Below are 21,453 nucleotides of genomic sequence, written 5' to 3' on the forward strand. Positions count from 1 at the left end.
GCATTTTACAATTACAACACACTAATAAGTGATAAATAACAATGTCACACATTAACATATCTGTCCCATTCATCCCTTGTCCACCTTTAAACTCAAAGAACTTTAAAGTAAAACAAACAAACAAAAATTAACTGAGCTAAGGTCTGCCTCCATAGAGGGCAAAGTAAAACAAAAACTAAAGTTGGGTTTACCTTTATGTAGGGTAGAATTTGATTCATAATAATGGTCTCTCTACCTTCAATAGGCAAGTTCTCACAAAGTTCTAAAAGAGATGGAAAAAATAAATAGAAAAAAATAATGCTTACACAGAGCCATTTACAAGGAGCCAAATGAAGAAATTTAACAAGGTTTATCAACAGTTTCAAGTTCAGTCAAACCATGGTTAAGCAAATAAGCTCCAAGGAAGAAAAATGGCTCTTATGCTAAATGCACTTTTTTGTAAATCTATAGGCCATCTTGTATTACACTAATCCAACCTTTTATATAGAAACAAGATAAAATGGCTGTTTGGTTTTAAATATAATGGAAGCAGATTTATATGATATTGTAACATTTCCACACATTGAAATCATTTCTATTAACTTGAAACCATGTTCTAGAACAAAAATCATACAAAATTCACTAACAAAAGACAATGCACCAAAATAAATGATGACACATGCTGCAATATAAATTGAACTCAACCTTTTACTTTGTGGGCAGCAGCTGCTCGGACTTCAGCTTCACAGTCTTTAAGCAGGTTCTGAAAGGCGGGGATGAGGTCATTCAGGGTAATCTTAGGACCCACGGCTTTCTGGAGCTATAAAAGAATTTGCACAGCTTTTAATGCATATTAACAAAATAATTAATATGAACAAAACAAACTACTATAATCCTTAGGTACGTATTTTATTCACAAATACTTCCAATTCAGAAGAATTAATTCAGAAACTTTTGATACAACAGCAAATCTGTGGGTTTGGATTTTTTTTTTCTTTAGTTCTTAAAAAATGTCAGTGCAATCATTTTACCTCTGAAAATTTGTCAGCTACCATATAGCGAACTCTCCAAGATTTATCTTCCGCTGCTTGTCGAAGTGTAGGCATCACCAAAACCTCAAGGTCATCCTGAGACAGTAACTGGGCAATACTGACACAAGCTTCCACAGCTAGGAGGCGCACTGAATCCTAAAGGTACAACATTCTTTCTGTTAGACTATATTTACTGACGGCCAGATTGCATGGTGTGGGGCAGTGCTGTGGGTATCAATTAAAACACACACACACACACACACACACACACACAAAATGCAGCGTCAAGTCTTTATGTCTTGAAATAGCTGTTCCCTTGGCCTGAAATGGCACATCAAAGCCGTAAAGGTAGAGACCACGTGTTCTAGGAGTGAGCAGCAAAATAATTACATTGGCTGGAGTACAGACTTTTTATTAAGGAAAATGAAGTGAAAATGTAAAATGAAAAAGCGAGAACATTTTAATGATGTCTTCCAAGCCTCATTATACGAAATTGAGGGATAAAAATGAAAACTATGTTTGTACAAGTTTATTAACAGATCAGAACAGAGAAGGAGACTAAGGGTAAGGGAATCAGCTTTCAAAATAAAGGTACCCCGCCCTCACCGTTTTTCGACAGTTCACTTTATGCCACTTTGCTTTTATAAAAGACCTACATTATTAGTACCTGTTTTCACTACCGAAAAGAAATCTGAAAAGAATTTTTACTTTTACAAAAAAAGGTGAAAAGCAAAAATAGCGTTCAGCAGTTGTTTGAGCCGTTATAGAGGCAGGGCACACCCCAAGCGGCAAGAGTGGGTCTGCCAAGCTCCTTTCCAGGAACCACACTCAGCATCTCAACAAGCTGCCATAGCTCTGAACTGTGTCTGTGAGCATCCGTGCTTATCTCGGTTTATTTTGTGCGTCTGTTAGCAAGACGTGTCCTAAGGTAATTGCTTCTGCACTTTACACCATTTCAACTTATGAAAGGTTTCACAGGAACGCTCAGCTACTTTCAGATAGCAGGGGAAACCTGTACTCAGTTTCAAAGGGCAGAAATAGAAGTTTAGGAATGAGATGATGACTTGGAAAGAAAAGCAAATTAATATTGTAATAAAAGAAATGTTGGATATAGATGTTGAGGATCGAGAACAGAATAACTTTGATGTAGCACTAAGCCTAGAAAAACACAGCAATTAGAAAGATGGGATTAATGAACTCAGCTTTCGAAATGTAAACTGCAAAGTGTCAATGTGATACCTACGTCCTTTGAGCAAGGAGAAATATACAACTAGACAAATCAATGAGAAATTAGGAATTGAGACTACAGATTTGAGAATCATAAATATGAAAATACAAACTGAAAATATGTAAACATATGAGCACCAAGGGGGAACAGGACCAAATTTTAATACTATATATATATACATATATATATATATATATATGTATATGTATGTATATATATATATATATATATATAGAGAGAGAGAGAGAGAGAGAGAGAGACATATAGATATTTTATATATATAAAACATACGGGTATGTGTATGTACATATGCACATATATATACACAAGAGATAACAGTGACTCCAACTTTCCAAAATATTAAAAATTTAAAAAATTGTAGATCAACAATAATTTACTACTATACGCCCAAGATTCCTTTATCCAAATGAACAGTCTAAAAAAGGCAGAACGAGGTTCTTGGAATCTATAGATATTTTTAGATTCCAAAAACAATAAAAAAATCAAGGGACTACTATCACCCATGGAAATATATACCAATAAATATTTGTTAATCAATTACTTCTCTTCCGGTACTCCCTATACCTGCTCCTCTTCCCAGAATCTTCTCCGTCTCAGCAATGACACTACCACCCACCCAGTTGATCAAGCCAAAAATCAAGACCTTCTTGATGCCTCTTCCCCTCATTCGATCCAATCACAGTTCGACTAACTCTACCTCCCAACCTATCTCCTGATTCTCTTCATCTTCACTATACCTCCCTAGTTCACCACTGTGTCTTACCTGGGTTATTCACAAGCTCCTGTTTCTACTCTCGCCCCTCACCTTACAATTTAGTTTCCACCCGGAAGCGAGAACGATCTTTAAAAAATGGAAACTACATCAAGTCACATCCCTGCTTAAAATTCTAGGTGTATCCTCATTGCACCTAAAAAAGAAAATCTAAACTCTGTGCCCTGGCCTAAGGGCCCTCCATGATAGGGCCCATTTCTCTTCTTCATCTCTTACCAGAGTCCTTTTCACTATGTTCTAACCGTAGGGTCTTTACACCAGAGTCCTCTCTTCCTGGAATTCTCTTTTCCTAGAGCTCTGACACTCTAAGAAAGGGTATGGCTGGCATTTTTCTTTCTTGTCTCAGTTTACGTCACCTTTTCATAGTCCTTCTGACTAGCCAGTCTAGAGAAAATGCCCTATAATAAATCACTCCCTATCATGCCACCCTACTCTATTCTCATCATAACTTTTATCCCTGATACTCTGCTTATTTATCTGTTTTCCTTTGTTAAAATATAAACTCCATTACGGCGGGGTCCTTGTATGCCATAACACTGTATCCCAGCACTAGAACAGTGACTGATATGTATAATACCACGTTTCCCCAAAAATAAGACCTAGCCAGACAATCAGCTCTAATGAGTCTTTTGGAGCAAAAATTAACATAAGATCGGTATTATATTATTATTATATTATATTATATTATATTATATTATATTACATTACATTATACTATAGTATACTATACTATATAAGACCAGGTCTATTATATCAAAATAAAACCGAGTCTTATATTAATTTTTTCTCCAAAAGACGCATTAGAGCTGATTGTCCGGCTAGGTCTTATTTTGGGGAAAACACAGTAGTAGGTGCTCTATAAATATTTTTTTCAGTGAATGAGTAAGCCAGGAACAGCAATTCTATCAGTGGTCAAAAGGAATATACATACACATCTTTTACAACTAAGCACTTCATATTTTTTTTAGCATCAATTGCTAATACCACAACTAGACATTAAATGCCTCTTGAAGGATGAAAAGTACACCCCACTATGAAGTGATCATATCATCCCCAAAATATCAAACTAAATCTCACTGAGCCTCTAGATTAGGGGTGGGAGAAACACTGGCCAAATCCAGGACACAGCTAGTTTTTGTAAATAAAGTTTTACTGGAATACTGCCACGCCCATTAGTTTATATATTATGATGCTTTTGTACTACAACAGCAGAGCTGAGTTGTTACAACAGAGACTGGCCCACAAAGCCAAAAATATTTACTATTTGGTCCTCTACAAAACAAGTTTGCGAAAGCCCCACTCTAGATTCAACCATCATTTTGCAGGAAATAGAGAGGGCAAAAGAAAATGTTGAATTATACTCTAGGAAATGTAATCAGCAAAATCGCAAACAAAGATTCTAAAGCTGTGCTGTCTGTCCAATGTGATAACCACCTGTGGCTTCTGAGTACGAAAAAGTGGTAGTGCCACACGTTCAAACGGTAATTATCTGGGGTGTACTGGGTTAAATAAAATATATTATTACAATTATTTTCACCTTTTTACTTTTTTTTTTTAAGGGCACAGCTCACAGTGGCCCATGCGAAGATCAAACTGACAACCTTGGTGTTATCAGCACCACGCTCCAACCAATGAGCGAACCAGCCACCCTGTTTTTCATTTTTTAAAATGTGGCTACTAAAAAACGTAAAATTAATAGGTAGCTTACACTACAGTTCTGTTGGACAAGTGCTGTTTTAAACTATAACATTTGAGTAATAAAAGTGCAAAGAGAAGTGAGGAGATGGTAACCATAAAAGTCGAACTGCAGTGTTAATCTTAAGTGGGTGGGGAGTGAGGAGTGGTGAATGGAGGGGACCCTGTGTTTGGGATGGAGCCCGGGGAGGGCTTCTGCGGTAGCAGCTATCAAAGTTCTGTCTCCTTCCATGACGACAGTTATAAGATGACGTTACCTTACAATAATTCATTAAGTTGTCTATTTTGTGCTGTTTTCTATATGCCATTTTATGAAAGTTAAAAATTTATTTTGAAAGGAAGATTTAAGATCTTTAGATTCAGAAGTGAAAAATGAGACTATCAGTATGTGCCTGGTGCTCTTGGTCCCGGACACAGGTGATTCTAGGTCAGACACTAGGCAAATTAGAAACCCAAAAGCATTTTCTAGACTCCAGAAATGCTGGGGGCTGACCCTCCGAAGCACTATACAGAGGCAGGCAGTATAACATAGCTGTGAAGGCTGTGAACTCTGGAGCCAAACTGCCTGGATTCCAATCCCAACTTCACCACTGTTAACTATGCATCTTTGAGCAAGTTACTTCAATTTTTTGTGCCTGTTTCCTAATATGTAAAACGGGGTATCTACCTCATGGAGCTGTTGTGAGAACTGAATTACTTCATACATGCAAACCACTTAAAACGAGCTGAGGAAGGTGATGTCCTTTATTTAGGTGCCTGCTCTTATTATTATTGTTATGTCTACACCAAAGAGATCTAGACCCTTGGATTAAAATTGCTATTACATGTAGTCATCCTATACATTCATAGAGAGGATTCAAAGGGTCAAAAAGCTTTCCTAACACATGCTATGCTTGTTATCTGAAAGTCAAAAATTCCAGGAAACATAACCCTCCCTTCCGACAATCCAGCCTACCATGCACAAAGGTATGTTACCCCTTAATGCAGTTCTGATCTTCCTTTCTAAGTATGGCTCCCGTTTCCTGACTTCCCCTTCTTTTAACAGCTGCTATGTAAGAGAAAATCATGGTCTGATTACGAAAGAAACATAAAGACACTGAGGTGGGTCATATTAAACTTTATCCAGGCCAGAATTAGGTATTAATTTTATCAAACGAATCCTAACGTAAGAACCAAACTCCCCAAAGAAATTTTTTAAACATTAGAGGAAAGGGGCATATCTGTGTACCTTAAATACTAAGAGTTAACTTACCTGTTCATCTGAAGCTAGATTAGTGAACAATGGAACAATTTCACTTTTCACACTATCTAATTCTAACACTTTTGCAAATTCACCCAATTTGGAAGCAGCAGCACGGCGTACCATTGGTGTGTCATCTGAGCACAAGGAACGGAAGTGCCTGGAGCAAATAAAATAATGAAGGTACTTTCTGTCAAATACCACTGATTAAATACCTCCAATACACACACACACACACACACACACACACACACACACACGCGCGCGCGCGCGCGCGCGCGCACGCAGTCATTTTAGAGGTTTTTTCTTACATACATCAGTGATTACGCTTCAATTCATAGAAGTAACAAAGATAAAACCACTGGTATATTCAACTGGACAATAAAAAGTGACGTCATTAATCCTACTACCCTGATATCAGCCACTCACTGCTAACAGTTGTCAGCTATGAGTTCCCATAACCCCAAATAACAACAAAGAAATACCGTATCTTACTGTCTAATTTCTGCTTTGACAGCATTCGAAGCCCTGGGATAGCAAACGCTGAACAAACCACACGCAGATGTGCGAGAAGTGAACCAATCCCCACTCGCAAGGCGTTTCACCAGAGGTACAAAATGAGCTTCCAGGGCAACAGGAGTATGCTCCTGGGAGAGCTGCCTTAGGGATTCCACAGCCTTGTCTCGAACCACAGTCTCTTCCACGGTCGCCAGACTTTCCAAAGGAGGCTGAATAGGCCAAAAAGGAAAACCAGAGAAGAAAACTTACTGAATCAGGTTGGATACAGATTCTCACCTTTTAAAGTGAGTGAAGGGAAGTGGTACATGTAACCAGAATGTTAGCTACATCACACCAAATGGTTACTTTTAGTTCACACAGTGGTAACATATGGCGTGTCCAACCTGAAGACACGACTTCTGTAGGACAGCCAAGATCTCTTGTCCCAGATGGCAATTCCCAGATGGTGTCTACAAATGACACAGTGGAAGAGACTTGACATAATATTAATATTATTGTGAGCTGAATCACTAGGTTTAAAAGATATGGAGCCATATCCAGACAGGAGCATGTATATTTCCTTAAGGTAAGTGCAAAAAACATGAGCAACACTGGGCACTACAATTACATGATGACATCTCATCAGGCCACTCAGTCCACAGCCTTTCAAGTATTATTCTACCACTCCTGGAGGCACAAGCAACCCTTGTCCACTAGCTGTACTCCATCAACTCAGCCAACCTATAAAAGGCTGAGTGCAAAATCACTTTTTTTCAGCATATATCCAGAATCATTCCATGAACCAGACAGACATACAGCAGCAGTTTCTAACAGAACAATTCAGTGAAGCGTACAGAGATGGTAGGAATCCTTGCTTGCAGCTTTAGGAACAGAACAGACCAAAGGGGTTGGTCTGGACTAGGATCAGTAACAGACACTGCCCAGTGAAAAGTGAAAGCGGGCTGGTTCTGTCAACCTTTATATTTGGTCAGGTATATATTTGGTCAGGTAGATTTACCATATGCCATGAGATGCAAATGTTAAAGACAAAATCCACATGTAGAACTGACCAAGAGAATAAAACATAATTATAATGAGTCAAAGGAAAGAAGCGTGTCTACTTACTCTATTTCGAAAATTGTTTTATACAAAGGTAGAAAGTACTCAGCTTTCGTAAGAAGTATTTCAGAAGCCCTTTGAAAAGATACTCCTTCCTTACATGATCTGCCCGTCTTCCCTGATGCAGTATCATTGGATAATCTCCATCACTACACTACAGGATAAGACCACGCTCCTGAACACTACATACGAGTTGTTCTTGATTTGAACTCTGCCTATTTCTCCATGCTCTTTTCCTACTGCCCCCGGACCACCACTCCTACCTACGCCAGCCCAATACTTTATACTCCAGCAACACAACCTGTCTCCAAGTTCTGAAACATCAAGTCTTTCATGAAGGATTATTGTTATATTCTAGCACTGAAGATAGAGAAGAAACAGGAAGACAGGTTCCTAGTGGAAGACAGGTGTTCTAGTGGAGTTTATATCTAACGGAGGAAGACAACTAATCAAGAAAACAATCAGATGGTGATGAGAACTCTACAAAGAAAGAGAACAGGATATGATAAGGGGTGGTCTTCTCTGAGAGGACATATTGAAGTGGATATCTGAATGACAGGGAGCCAATCCAGGAAGCTCAAGAGAACATTTTATTAAAGGGAATACCTACAGTCTTTATTAGAGGGAAAGACCAACAGTCTTAAGGCAATAATAAGTTGGGTTGATTCAAAAAACAGAAAGAAGACCATTGTGAATGGAATGAGGTAATCAAAGGGGAACATGGTATGAGATAAGCTCACAGAGGCAGGTTTTGTAAGCTAAGGGACAAGCTAAGGTAGGAATTTGGATTTTTCTATGAGCCATGGCAGGGAGTGATCCCTGCGAAGTGAAGAGTGAACTATGGGGGAGAGGGGGAGGTAGGAGACAAGAGTGGCAGGCAACTAGTTAGGAAGTTACTACAGTAATCTAGAGGAACGACGAGCTAAGTAAGAGGAGGGATGGAGGAAAGTACACTGATTTAAAATATAGAGAGAATCCATATAAGTTACTAATGGACTAGATGTGGAAAATGAGAGAAAGAAGATTCAAGAACGTCTTCTAGGTTTTGGCTTGTGTAACTGGGTAGATGGTGATGCTATTTACTGAGACGGGACAACTACATGAGAGGCATATTTTTGGGGAGAAAACTGAGTTCTATTTTATGCATGTTAAATTTGAAATGCCTGTTTGACATCTATGTAGAAAAATCAAAGAAAGATACAGAGAGAAACAAACAGATATTTGTATCTATTTTTCTATATCTATATGTGGAGTTCCATGGAAAGGTTTGAATAGAAACAGAAATCATGAGAGTCAGCATCACACAGACAGTATTTAAGCCTTTAAGCATACATCCTTATCTGTCCAACTGTGGAATTCCTAGTTGTCCTTCAAAACCTAGTTCAGACGTCATCGCCCAAGAGGTTTTAGTTGATCACCCCAGGTTAATCCCTTTCTCCTCTCTATTACTTGGGTACCTTGTACGGACTTCTAGTTTTCCACCTAACACTGTATAGTAATTATTTGTTGACACATAAGAACAGAGACCTAATTCCATTCACATTGGTCTTCTTTAGTATCAACATTGTAACTTCATGGTCTGATACAACAAGCTCTCCATAATTGTCAACTAAATTGAACTGAACTCATCAAGTTCACAAAGTAAGTCAGAAATAAAAGTTATGCTTACAATCAAAGACAAAAAACTAATAAACATTTTCAAAGTCATGACATTACTAGATAAGAATATTTCCAATTTCAGGGGGGAAAATACCATAAAGAAAAACAATCAAATCTTTTTTCTCCCAACCTCTAAACTAACTAGTAAGTCTCCAGAGACAGACAAGAAAAGAGGAAGAACACCTTATATTTGTGGTCAGAAAAAATAAGAAAGGGTTAATTGAGTCCAAAGTTATTCTCTCCACAGCTAGCACTAGGACTATCCATAAAAAGATCTGCATTAAAAAATATTGCAGTGTGCCTATCACAAAACAATGTGTCATTTATACTGCAAAAATTCTAGAAGGAAGGTAGGCAGAATGTACTCACCAGCAAACAGTGGGCAAAGTCAGGACCTCCCACCAGGCCAGTGAAATTTCCCAGCTGCTCAGCAAGGGCTAACAGTACTTCATCTTCATCATAAATTGTATCTGGAAATGACAACAACCCAGTACTCATCAACAAGGATAGTTGGCCCAGAGCTGGACACTCACACAAAACTAGGAATAGATTCAATATGTAACCAGATGGTCCGGTCATTATCCTAACAGCATTTTCTTCCTTCTCAATCAAGAGTCTTCCTGGATCTGTTTTACACAATGAATTAGAAATTCATAATCCCATTATCAATTACTTTTCTATTAGCTAAATAGTTCATGTCTGAATACGTCTGACCATATTACACTATGCTCCATCCTGTTCCTTTTGCACAGAAATCATCACACTCAGTTTAGTACTTAACACTGCGGGTAATAAATTCTAAAAAACAAAGTTTTAAAAACCACTGGCAAACAGTAGTGCCCGTGCCTGTCTTTAAACAAGATTCACATACCTGTAAGGAATGGCAGCAGTTCAGTTCTTGTCCTTTCTACTCCAAGTGCTAGAGCAATTGTGGATAACTTCTGAATACTGTGGAGACGGAGCTTTAGAAAAGGAAGTGGAAAGAACAAAGAAACAGTTGTGATTTAGACCAAAGAAAAAAGTGGCAAACAGGTGAGATAATGACATGATAAAAATTAGGAAAACCTTTAGATTTTATTCTATGAGAGCATCCTCTGGGGCGGTGTAACACGGCTTCGTTAGCCAAAGGAAGATATCTCAGTAGAAACATTCTGAAGGGCCCATTAGAGAAATGAATGAAAGAGAATATAATATCCAGGAAGTGAGGCAATCTTACAAAGAGAACTTTGGCAGCGGTGAAGCAGGTAAAACGGTTGAGTGCACCTCCTGCCTTTTCAAAGCAGAGTTCCATTAGAGCTGAGACACGGGCTCGTCTAGGTTCATCAGCTATCCCTCTCTTCCTACCCAACCCGCCTGGCCGGTCTCCAAGGCGAGAGGATGGCATTCATCCACCGGCACTTACAAGGGCATCCCTGTAGCCTGCTGCAGCCACCTCGCCGCCCGCTCATCAACAAGACTACCGGCCCAGCTCAGAGCTCCCACCGCCCGGCCAGACAGGGCTGCTCAGGTGGGAAGCCGGCTCTCCCGCAACCGCCGGCGCCCCAGAGGGTCGGGAGGAGGAATACCGGAGAGGTCCAACGGACCGCCCGGCCGAGCCCCTCCCGGTCTTTCCCACCCTCCGCCTCACGTTTCCGCTCCGAGTCCAGCTCTTTCACGTTTCAATCCCCGAGCCTCCCCGACTCGGGCGCCGGCCTTCCATTCTCTACCACACGCTCGGCCCGGCCCGCCCGCCTCCGCTCACCGGCCCGATTCCAATACCTGCACGTCCTCGTTGCGGAGCTCGTCAATTAAAACCGCGATCGGGTATAGCGAATCGTCTCCATCTCCGCCCGCTGCCCCGGGGCTGGTCCCGGGCCCCGCCGCGCCCGCCATGTTCTTTCTTCTCCGCCGGGTCACAGCCGCCCGCCTGGTACCCAGGCCCCGCCCCGCCCCGAGGCCCCGCCCCGCGCCAGGTTCCGCCCCGCGCCAGGCCCCGCCCCGCGCCCAGGCCCCGCCCCGCGCCCAGGCCCCGCCCCGCGCCCAGGCAGGCGGAGCTGAGCCCAGCGCTCCCGCTCCGCTGAGGTGGGAAAACCGAGTCTCTATCCGTTTGGTGGAGGCCTACTCCCAGCCCCCCCCTGCGAAAACTGTAGTTCTGAACTCCAGAAGGAGAGTGGGCTGGGAAAGCAAATGAAGTCCCCGCGTCGTTTACCCGGCCGAAAGAAACAGGGGCAGGGATTCATCCTACTCGTGGTGTTCGGAAAGGGTCAGGGACCTACGCAGCTGAGTGATCTGTGCTGTGACCTCTTTAGGACTCAGGCGAACCAAAGAGGATGCCCAAGGCCAGGAGGAAAAACGATTTATCGCCTCCCCTAACTTCATCCTGGCCCAGAGCCACTGGATCTCCAGCCCTCATTTACCCACTAGCCTCAAGCTTCCACAAAACCCCTCCACCACTTCCTTCTGCTTTTGCGCCAGAACTGTGTATCTGGCTCCTGCTCCGTAAGACAAATAACGCGGGCGGTGAGAGAAAATGAACAGTGTTATCCAAACTCCCCAGTCAATATTTTTTCTGCTTTCTGCATGCAAGCTGTTAAAAACATGCTGCTCTCTTGTTTTTGTGTTTCTTTTCAGTTTGGGACTGGAATGGTGCCTTCTGTTGTATTTTTTTCCTCCCAATTTTTAGGTCTTTAGCGTGCTAAAAGTACAACAAGCAAAAGTAGGACAAGCTTGAATACTTCCAATTTGGGTGGAGTGGCTACTCCAAGAGTCCTCAAAGGCAGCAATGGGAGGAGGTGAGGGTATGGAATTCTTTCTTACAAAACAATGGAAAGTTTTTATTTACCCTTGTTTGGGCAGCACAGATTAACTAGAATATCCTGCCTTTTCTGTTTGTTTTGGACTATAAGCAGCTTAGAGTAATAACTATATATGGTGATCACAAGCTCTGAAATGGTGATTCTCTGTGTCTGATTAATAAAAACGTAAAATTATTAATAAATGCAATTTAGGAAACTTTTTTTAAACACCACGTACCTGGAAATAAACACAATAGATAGGGCATTTGATATTAATAGTAGTGAAAGTGGGAACCAATGGACCTGAACAGTATTTGTCAAATTAGGTCTGTGGATATATTCTCTGGGGTTTTAATCTTGTTTTCATCTTGACGATATTTTTTAGATTTGCATAGGCATATTCTGTATTATGTGAATGACCACTTTATAACTTGGTGTTGCCACACGATTTCAACACCTACATTTGCCTGTGGGTTTCAGTGCTGCTTTTATTGTTCTAGGATAATGGGAAAAGAACAGAAGTAAATTTATAATGAAAATAGTGTTTTCATGAACAAAATGAAATGACATCAGGGGACTGCACTGTCACAGTAGTTCTAACAGAAATGTACTGAAAAAAAAGAGATGTCGTAGGTAATTTGGTGGCACAGTGAACTCAAAAGAAGCTGAGCTTGCGTAGGCAATACCATAGTCACAATACAAGGGCTAATTTCATCTCAGCAAAACACATCGTTTGTCATGTTAAATTACTATAATAGTAATATGAATTGTATTAGTTTTTTGGTTTCATTTTTATTTCATTTGTAAATCTACTTTGGTGTTTTAGTTGTTATAAGAACTATAAATAAAAGGACATTAATTTCTACTTTGTATTTGTAAATTTAAGTAACATTGTGATAAAAATAACTTTAAGTTGACTGAGTTTTTAAGATTTTTTCTCTTTAGAAATGGATTCAAATACTACTCAAGTTTGAGAAACTAAGGGCTTTTTGATTTAGTTTACTAGTTAGAAGATCAGAGAGGGTTCCTATTGGCATGGAGAACAGAAATCTGTTCCCTTATACTTGTAAAAAGTCTTCAGAAATGATTAAGGAAGCAAGCGCAGAGAGAAGCATATTAAGTCAGTTCCACACATACCATCTAGACGTTAGCTCAAGCTTAGCCAAGCCTCGATATGTTAAATAAAAATTAGCACAGTGATTGATGCTGAACGATTTTGTTTAAAACTCGAATATTCTTTGCTTACCCAAGCACAATGAATTGGACACTTATGGAATAACTATGATTAAGTATGAAATCACAAGCTGAGAAAATAGGCCCCAGAAAATTGCCTGGTTTTAGAGTCATCAATTCTGGACTTCAGTTACCACCTCTGTCTCTGACTCATTGTGACCTACTTCTCCCTGTGTCTCAATCCCACCTCCCACTCCCTCACCCCCAGTAAAATGGAGCTCACCACCTCTGGATCCCTCTCTAGTTACTGTGACAATATGAGAATGAAACAGGTAGTAAACATGGAGATGCTAATAAATCCTTTCATAAAGAAAGTGATTCAAACAGATTGCAGCAGAAAGAAGCTATTTCAAAAGCTGGGCCAAATGGAAAGTAGAACAAGACAGTCTTTGGGGAGTGTGGTCCACTGACTATCTGAATCACCTAAGATGCTTGTTTAAAAATCCAGATTCCTGGCCCCCATCCCAAACCTAGTGAATCAGATTCACTGAGAATGGGTTGAGACATTTTACCATGGACCCCTGGTGATTCTAATGTACACCGATGTTCAAAGGTCATTGATTTAAAAAGCTCATCTGCAAAAATAATTTCCATGTCAACAAAAAAGCATCTACTCAGGTAGAGTCTGAAAAGAATCTTTGGAGGCCACTTCTATCCAGCAAAAGCAAATGACAGGTGTAACTGCTTATCAATAAGCAATTCTGTCCCTATTGGCTGTGGTGTTTGCCAGAGTAAAATGATCCCTCCTTTGCTAGACAATCAGCTAAGCACTACAATTACTGTGGCACTGAGCTGTTTCCATATGCTCCTTCCCTCCTCTCCCCTCCTCTCTATTGCTCCCTGTGGTCTCCTGTCCATGTCCCACACATACCACAAGAAATAATGACCAAGGAGCGCCAGAGGCAACAGCTGAGATTAGGTTGTGGATGTAAGGCAACTCTCGGGGAAAAAAGACGACATTTTCGGCACAAAAGCACTGACTTCTGACACCCACGTACAGCTCACTCACTCAGTGAACGAAGGGAAGACAGGGTTAGACTTGCCCAGTTTCTGTCAGGTGCAGCACAGGCAGATGGGATCAAGAGCCATCAACTCTTGTGCTTGTAACCACTCTCAGTGCCATAACAGAAACGGGTCAGTCCTGAGCAAGTCTGAGTGACATCGTTGTGCTCTCCGGTCTCTTGCCTCAAATTTACTAAGCTTGCCTCTTTCTCACAATGCATGAGAGAAACAGTATGCAGGTGATTAGCTCAGGGCAGACTCAGAAGTGTCATCCCTTTGAAAAGGCCATCAGGGAAGTGGTGGGTCATCCAGTTCATGCACAGAAAATCTGAGACACATGCTGGCATTTCCCAACTATCTTCATTTAGCAAGACAACCCTGGTAAACTGATTCTCAGGTTTGAATTTAATTCATTAAAAAGTAGTGATTATCACCATAGCATTAATGATATTTTACATATTTCTATTTATACAAAGAATGTCTCCATTCCATGGGACTCAAATATTTTCTCAACTTCACCTCAATATCTCTGTTTCTTTCTCTTCTCTACTTTGTGACCAAATTTTAATTCCATTTTTATACTGGGAATACTTGACAAAGAGAAAGAGACTACCTGGAGTTACACAACAAATCAGAAGAAGCTATGGAACTCATAATCAGGAATTATTACTACTCTTTGCTTCATCCTCTACGTCCATGCCACAGTTTATCACTATATATAAGAAAAGTATTGGATTTCCAGAACAAAACTTTCCTTGAATTCTCGGAGCAAATCGAAGAAATGGGACAGTCAGTTCTGATGCAGGGCAGTGTTGCGACCTGCACAACACAAGCCGTGGGAAGGCGGGGGAGGTGGCGAGGGTTAAACTATAATAAAGAGACAGAGACTCATATACAGTTAAATCACAGATGACCAAGGGACTCGCAGTCTCAAGAGACTGGAGCCCCGAATCGGGTCGCCGACAGTATTTGTTGATTACAGACTTGTGGACATCACATGATTAGGGGCGGGATCTGTGAAACTCTTACACTATTTTAAAAAAATGATACCAATACCCAATTATTTGTCCCAAAACAGCCGAAGCATCTTGTCCTCTGATGACTAAGGTGCGGTATGTACCACCCTGGGGGAGAGAGTCCCTCAAGGTGAAACTATCCCATGAGCTGAGTAGAAAGAGCGTGATCTTATCGCTCTAATGGGCTTCTTTCACAATAAGGTGAAAGGGAGTAGCTGAGGCAAGCAGCAGCTTTCCACAATAACAAGAAGAAGGAGGGGCAAGGCTCCCTCATATTATTACTTATAACAGCTCATTGGGGTCCCAAAGGGGTCCCGTCTGGCTTGAGTTGTCCCTCCCGTGAGGAATCTTACTCGTCGTTGACCGCAGACCCTTCTCCTGAGGAGCAGATGGAGAGACTCAGAATATTACAAACTCCATCCCAGAGAGGCACAGTCCCACAACTTCTTTCCTTAGGGAAAGGTTGGAGGGGACAGACGGCTAGGCTGCTGTGTGACCACAGGGCAGCATATACAATGGTTAAGAGAATATACCCTGGAGTCAGGAAGACCTAGATTGACACATCAGCTCTACCAATGACAAGTTGTGTGACTTTAAGCAAATAACCTCTCTGAATCTTGGTTTCTGCACCTGTACAGCGGGGGTTTTAAAGCGTACTGTATGGAGATGGTAAGATTAAATCATTCATATATAACGCTTAGATTAATGCTTGACAAGCGTAAGCCCTCAAATATGTGCCATTAATAGTTATTATCTACTGAGGAAGTAGAAACAAGTAAGAAAACATTCCAGTGAATTGAACTTTGGCAACAAAGAGAACCAGTGTGAAAGAGAGTGAGTGTGAAAAGAGCACGTGATTTAGAGTTAGAAGACCCGACTGCAAGCCTTCCAGAAGATTTTTTTTCATCGGTAAAATAGGGGCAAATCTTACCTTATTTCTCTCGGGGTTGTTGTGATTAATAAGATCCATAAGGTAAAGTTCTTTGCAAACAGAAAGCACTATGCAAATATTAGAAATTATGTTATCGATTACCAAGGGCTCACTGAATTTGATGCCCAACCCAAACACCAAACAGAAAACCTCTGGAGATCTATGCTCAAGGTGTGCAGGCCCCTGATCCCCCAAGAACAGAATTAGTCCTTCTTCTAAGCACCAGGGTAGATTCAAACTACAACAAACCGGGAGATCACACAGCCATGGCAACCTTTCTCAAGAGTCGGCCTTTGACATCCATTATGGGCTCTAAAATGTTTAGGTCAGAACCCTGGTGATCCTTCCAGATGCTATACACAGCTCAACAAAAACCCTTTCTTCCAGTGTTAAATGAAAAGCAAGTCACACACTGTTATTGAAATTGTGGGGTGTAATTTAAGCTGAAAATGTTTGGAAATAATAGATTGTTCCTATTAAAATACCTTCAGATTTTTAAAAAAGCAAGTGCCAGCACACTGTATCTTACCATTTTTGTAAAACAGAATGCATACAGATGTGCTTGTATAGGCATTAAAAGAATCTCTAGAAGGACACATATGACTAATTACAGTGGTTGATTACGGAAAAGTAACTGGGGAACAGAAATGGAAGGGAGATTTTTCATTGTACAATATATCCATTTGTCCTTTGGTTCATTTGCTTTTTTACTATTTACTAAACTCTAGATTTTCCTCAAATTTCACCCATTTTTCCACCAATGTCTTTTCTGTTTCAGGACCCAGTCCAGGACACTGCATTGCCCATGGGCTTTTTGAATTCTGAACCACGAAAATTGTTACATATCCAAACAACCTTTTGGCTCATGGTTACCATCCTGTAGATTGGACACTGCTTCCCCCTGGCTGGTCTTCCCCATGGCATCCATAGATGTGGATAATAGGCCCCTCCTGCCAGCTATTCCCTGTCTAGCCCTGCTATGTCCATGGCGTAGTGCTCAGATTTCCTTCTTTTATTTTTGAAAGCCCTTATCAACACGTCTTATACTAGACTGCCAACGTAAGTAGTAGCTTTCAGCATCTGGGCACACTGTCCCCAGACTCCAACTAGACAGAGGTTTGATTTAGCAAAGGCAGGGATAACTTAAAATGTTCCTTGTCCCCTGAAAGGTTTTCCCTGTGGTGTTTCCCTGAGGATGGTATTCTTTACCACTTCCTTTTGTGACCTGTCCAGCAGAACTGTTAGGAAAAAGGACATAGGGGCAAGAAAGAACCAGTGCCAAGGCCCCCTGGACAAGCCCCTCACATCTCAACAGAAACTCAGCTGGGACTGTAATCAGAAACCGGAATTTCCACTAACTTCTAGGACTTCAGGAAATCAGCTCCTTTTCAGATCTGTGATTAAAATTAGCTGGGGGCCCCCAGTAGTCTAGAAAAGCCCCTACAAAGACTGAATCTGTGTACTCCTTAGGCTGTGATTACTGGAAGCCGATTAAGAATGTGGTTTAAAAAAGTGAAACAACTTCAACTAGATCCTATTCTTATCCCTGCTCATCTGATCATTCCAGATACTTCAACATAATATCCAAAAAAGATCAAGCGCTGTGTATGTCCAAGAGCTCATGAAATAGAGAGCATAAGGTCATGGTTAAGAGAGAAGGTCTGGAGTCAGCCAGACCACTCGAGTTTAAATTCAAGGTATGCAACTTTCTACCTAGATAATCTTGAGCAAGACATTTGATATCTCTGAGCATCAGTTTCCTCATCTTTAAAAAGAGGATAGTTTAATAGTTACCTACCTCATATGGCTGTTAGATTTTGTGAGGGAAAAAATGTTACTTGAAATATTTATAACAGATAGTAAAAGCTTAAAAATGTTAGCTATTATTCACATTATTTTTCCACAGAGAAAATACAACAATCTAGAGGGTATAAAAAACAAAAACAGAAAAACACCTCAAAATAACAACAAAAAACCCAAATCCCAATACATTTCCCTAAGACAGAGTTCAAAGGAAGGGTATCTATCAGATGTTACACACATAAAGAAGAGAATCTCCTTCTATATCAAAGAGCTGAACTTGTCTTTTCCTTAAGACCTAAATCTGCCTATGTGCATACCCTACACTTTTCAATGCAAATTCTACTTCCTTCTGCAAATGTTGGCTTTTCACCCTATGACTGACCACAGCATGATGAACAAAGGTATTCCAAGGCATTTTACTTTATAGGGCCAAGTCCCTGCTAAATGCTATTTACTAGCAGATATGTTGGCTTCTGGCAGAGGGGAGAACGCTGGACAGTCATATATCGTTTGGGTTGCTTTGACGGTATCAATAAGTTAGCAGAGGCAAAGTTAAGACTGTGTGTATGACATGGTTTGCTCATGTGTAGAACCTTGAAAGTGGACAAATGGCGGGTAATTACACCTAAAAGTAGCTGCTTCCCCCTCTCCACCAAACACGTATCTTTTATGCCTATGAATAGCATCAATGCTATGTCAAATGGAACTGAAATTAAATGAGAATTGACCTGGATCATTTACCAACCAGGGAATCAATGTGACTGGATGATCCATCCCCCATAAATTATGGGCATGGCTTTCTCCAGGAAATTTTTGCAATTATGACAATGTAAAAGTGCAATGCAGGGATAAAGAGTCTAGAGAAATACAACTCAGATATTTCAGTTTACCCCAAGAATAACAGCAAATACTGAAACTAATTAGATTTCTGGAGGAAAAGGAGCTCTGAAAATTATAGTGAGAATAGGCTGCCCTCTGCAGGACACTCTATGATGGCACTGCCGACAAGGCCTCAAGCAGTTCTCTGAAAGAGTGATGTTTGGGAGTAAAACAAAAACAAAACCAAAACAATATGGCAACAAATTTAAACGTTGGTGCTATTTTTCAGAATATTTATGGCAATAACAGACTGTGGGAACACAAAGAAAAAGGCCCAAGGAAAGGTGAAAGGCATAAGATAAAAAAATTCATAAGATTCTTTTATGAATGTAGCACGGTAAAACTAGTTCCTTTTCTACACAATTCCACAAATATCTCACTGGCAAGAAAAAAATGGGAACGTATTATAGGAAATGCCACAGAGGCTTAAGAGACATATTAACAGGGATACAAAAAAGAAGCAAGACCAATTCCTGAATGATAACATGGTGTTTTCTTGTTGGTTGAGTGAACACATTTCAGGTCATTTCTCTCAAAATGAGATTAACCTTTGCTCTCATGTCTGAGGGGGACAGCAGCAGCTCCAGAGAAGCTCTGCAGACCAGTGGAAGAATAACAAAGGAGAAGTCCTCACTGTACTTGTCTAAAATAAACAGAGCTAAGTATATAAAATCTATAAAGCAGGCTCCCCAGCATGTCCTGAGCAAGAGGACCTAACAACTTCACACGTTTTACATTTCATTCTCCAGCTCAAGACAGCCCCCGGTCCTGATTTCAGTAGGCCAAGCAGTGCCAATAATAGTGTCTGAACTTCCAAGGCCAGGCACTCTTCCTGAAGGTTGGATCTGCCCGCTCAAACTGTCTCCTCCCACCTAATAAATAAAACGGCACTTGAATGGTTCTGGAAATTGCCAAAATTAGCCATTCCGTTTTCCAGATGTGTTATCATTCAGATATACTGAGATGAGATCAATGGGAAGAGAACTACAGTAAATTATTAACATCCATTAGTGTACTTCAGTACCATATTAGTTAATTGTTTCCCAGAAAGCAAAGCCCAGTGAGAATGGCAGATAGGGCAGGGAAGGTTTGATAGGCTGGAAAAGGTAAAGAGTTTGGGGAGGGGAAGAGGCCTAGATGGAGGCCTGGGTAGCCAAGCGTTGTAACTGGAAAAGGACATCAAACATTTTGTCTACTTATCTTTGATCTTTGGTGTGATTATTTGCCTTCCAATCTCTAATACCAATAGCATTTGCTATTAGAAAAATCACCTAAGGCATTTTTAAAAAATAATGATGCCTAGGACCATCTCTGGCCACTAACTCAGAATTCCTGGGGGGTGGGGTGGGTCAAACAGATAGTGGCAAGTTTTTAAAGGGTCCCCAGAGGATTCTCTCATGCAGCTCTAGTTGAGAATCACTGCTGTATAGGTCACATTTTCTCCAACATTGAGTACAACACTGCTGACGCAGGTAGCAAAATAAACCAAAAAGCATACCCTTCTCATTGGACAACCTAGGACTCAGAAGTAAAAATTGGCAGATTATAGGCGAATGGCACCAGTTGCCAAATACTGGTTCTGCAGGCAAATGAAAGACAAAAAGAACTCTCATAAGGCAGATAATGGCTGGAATCCATGGTTGTAAGTCTGCAAAATACACTTGCCAGAAGTTTGTTTCAACTCACACAATCTTTTGGCTGTTAGGACCAGTGAGAGTCACCTGGTTTATACTTTTAACTCCAGGCATGTAAAGACAAAACAAGCAGCCCAGAAACTAGAAGCAAAATGAAAAATAAAAAATCCTACCACCTTGAAGTGTTTTATGAAGATACCTTAAGATTCACTCAAATTTTTTAAAAAATGCTCTTAGTCAGGTAAAATGCTGTTTAACCCAATTGTTAATTTAATCGCAAGAATTTATTCTAAGAAGCTACAATAGGAGTTCCCAGTTTATCTGTGTCACTGCAATTCTGTAATCTCATATCCCTTAGCTGAATTTCCCTCATTTCATTGATCAAATCTGTTGGTTACAATTTGTTTCAGTTTGAGGGCTATGTTGAACCCCGTATGTTGAACTCCGTAGCAGAAGGAGCCAAAACAGCTTTTAGTTTTAAGTCACTTGCTACTTGCTATATATTACTGTACAATATATCACTACGAAGTCATCTTGCGATTGGATTTCCTTTTCCTAGCAGGGCATGTACTTGGTAGGAACAGAGCACCTCCTCACCCCTGGAGGACAGGCTTTCTGCCCCACATTCATTTAGAAGGTCTCCTGGGCTAAGTCTGACCCTCCAAAATCAAGTAATAATAGAAAACTTCAATGGAGATACCCACTCTCTCTTTTTAGAAGGTACTCTGAGGATTCTGCCTTCATGTGAAAACCTGTGTCCTTCAGAACTCCTAAAATATACACTCTATCGAACCTCATTCACATCTTGCAAATCACCCTTTCTTGAGTTTTAGAGGACTTACGAAATTGCTGTATTTTCTGTGGCCTAGAAATCTGCCAAACTGAAAACTATAGCTGTATATTAGTTGCAGGTTTCTTTTTACTTTTCTCTTTCGTTGT

At 40.5% G+C, this 21,453-nt stretch overlaps 1 protein-coding gene across 10 annotated transcripts in view; it reads right to left on the bottom strand.

Moving 5' to 3' along the window:
• PPP2R1B (protein phosphatase 2 scaffold subunit Abeta) overlaps positions 1-11,168 on the bottom strand; it is a gene marked incomplete at its 3' end in the record, with an annotated part of 36,989 nt that extends 25,821 nt beyond the window's left edge. For 6 of the 10 annotated variants that reach the window (XR_013994165.1, XM_081062456.1, XM_081062457.1 and 3 more), the window contains exons 1-8: positions 11,001-11,168; positions 10,114-10,204; positions 9,612-9,712; positions 6,462-6,694; positions 5,979-6,126; positions 1,011-1,166; positions 685-799; positions 192-262 (exon numbers count right to left, since the gene is read on the bottom strand). Coding sequence is in view for 9 of the 10 variants with exons in the window: in XM_081062456.1 (XP_080918582.1) it covers positions 192-262; positions 685-799; positions 1,011-1,166; positions 5,979-6,126; positions 6,462-6,694; positions 9,612-9,712; positions 10,114-10,204; positions 11,001-11,114 (1,029 nt within the window). The remainder of the gene's footprint in view (positions 1-191; positions 263-684; positions 800-1,010; positions 1,167-5,978; positions 6,127-6,461; positions 6,695-9,611; positions 9,713-10,113; positions 10,205-11,000) is intronic. The other 4 variants (XM_081062459.1, XM_081062461.1, XM_081062462.1 and 1 more) reach the window with 3 other exon arrangements.
• Between the last annotated feature and the right edge of the window lie 10,285 nt (positions 11,169-21,453).

This window comes from Rhinolophus hipposideros (assembly GCF_964194185.1).
Source record: "Rhinolophus hipposideros genome assembly, chromosome: 10".
NCBI classification, from domain to species: Eukaryota; Metazoa; Chordata; class Mammalia; order Chiroptera; family Rhinolophidae; genus Rhinolophus; species Rhinolophus hipposideros.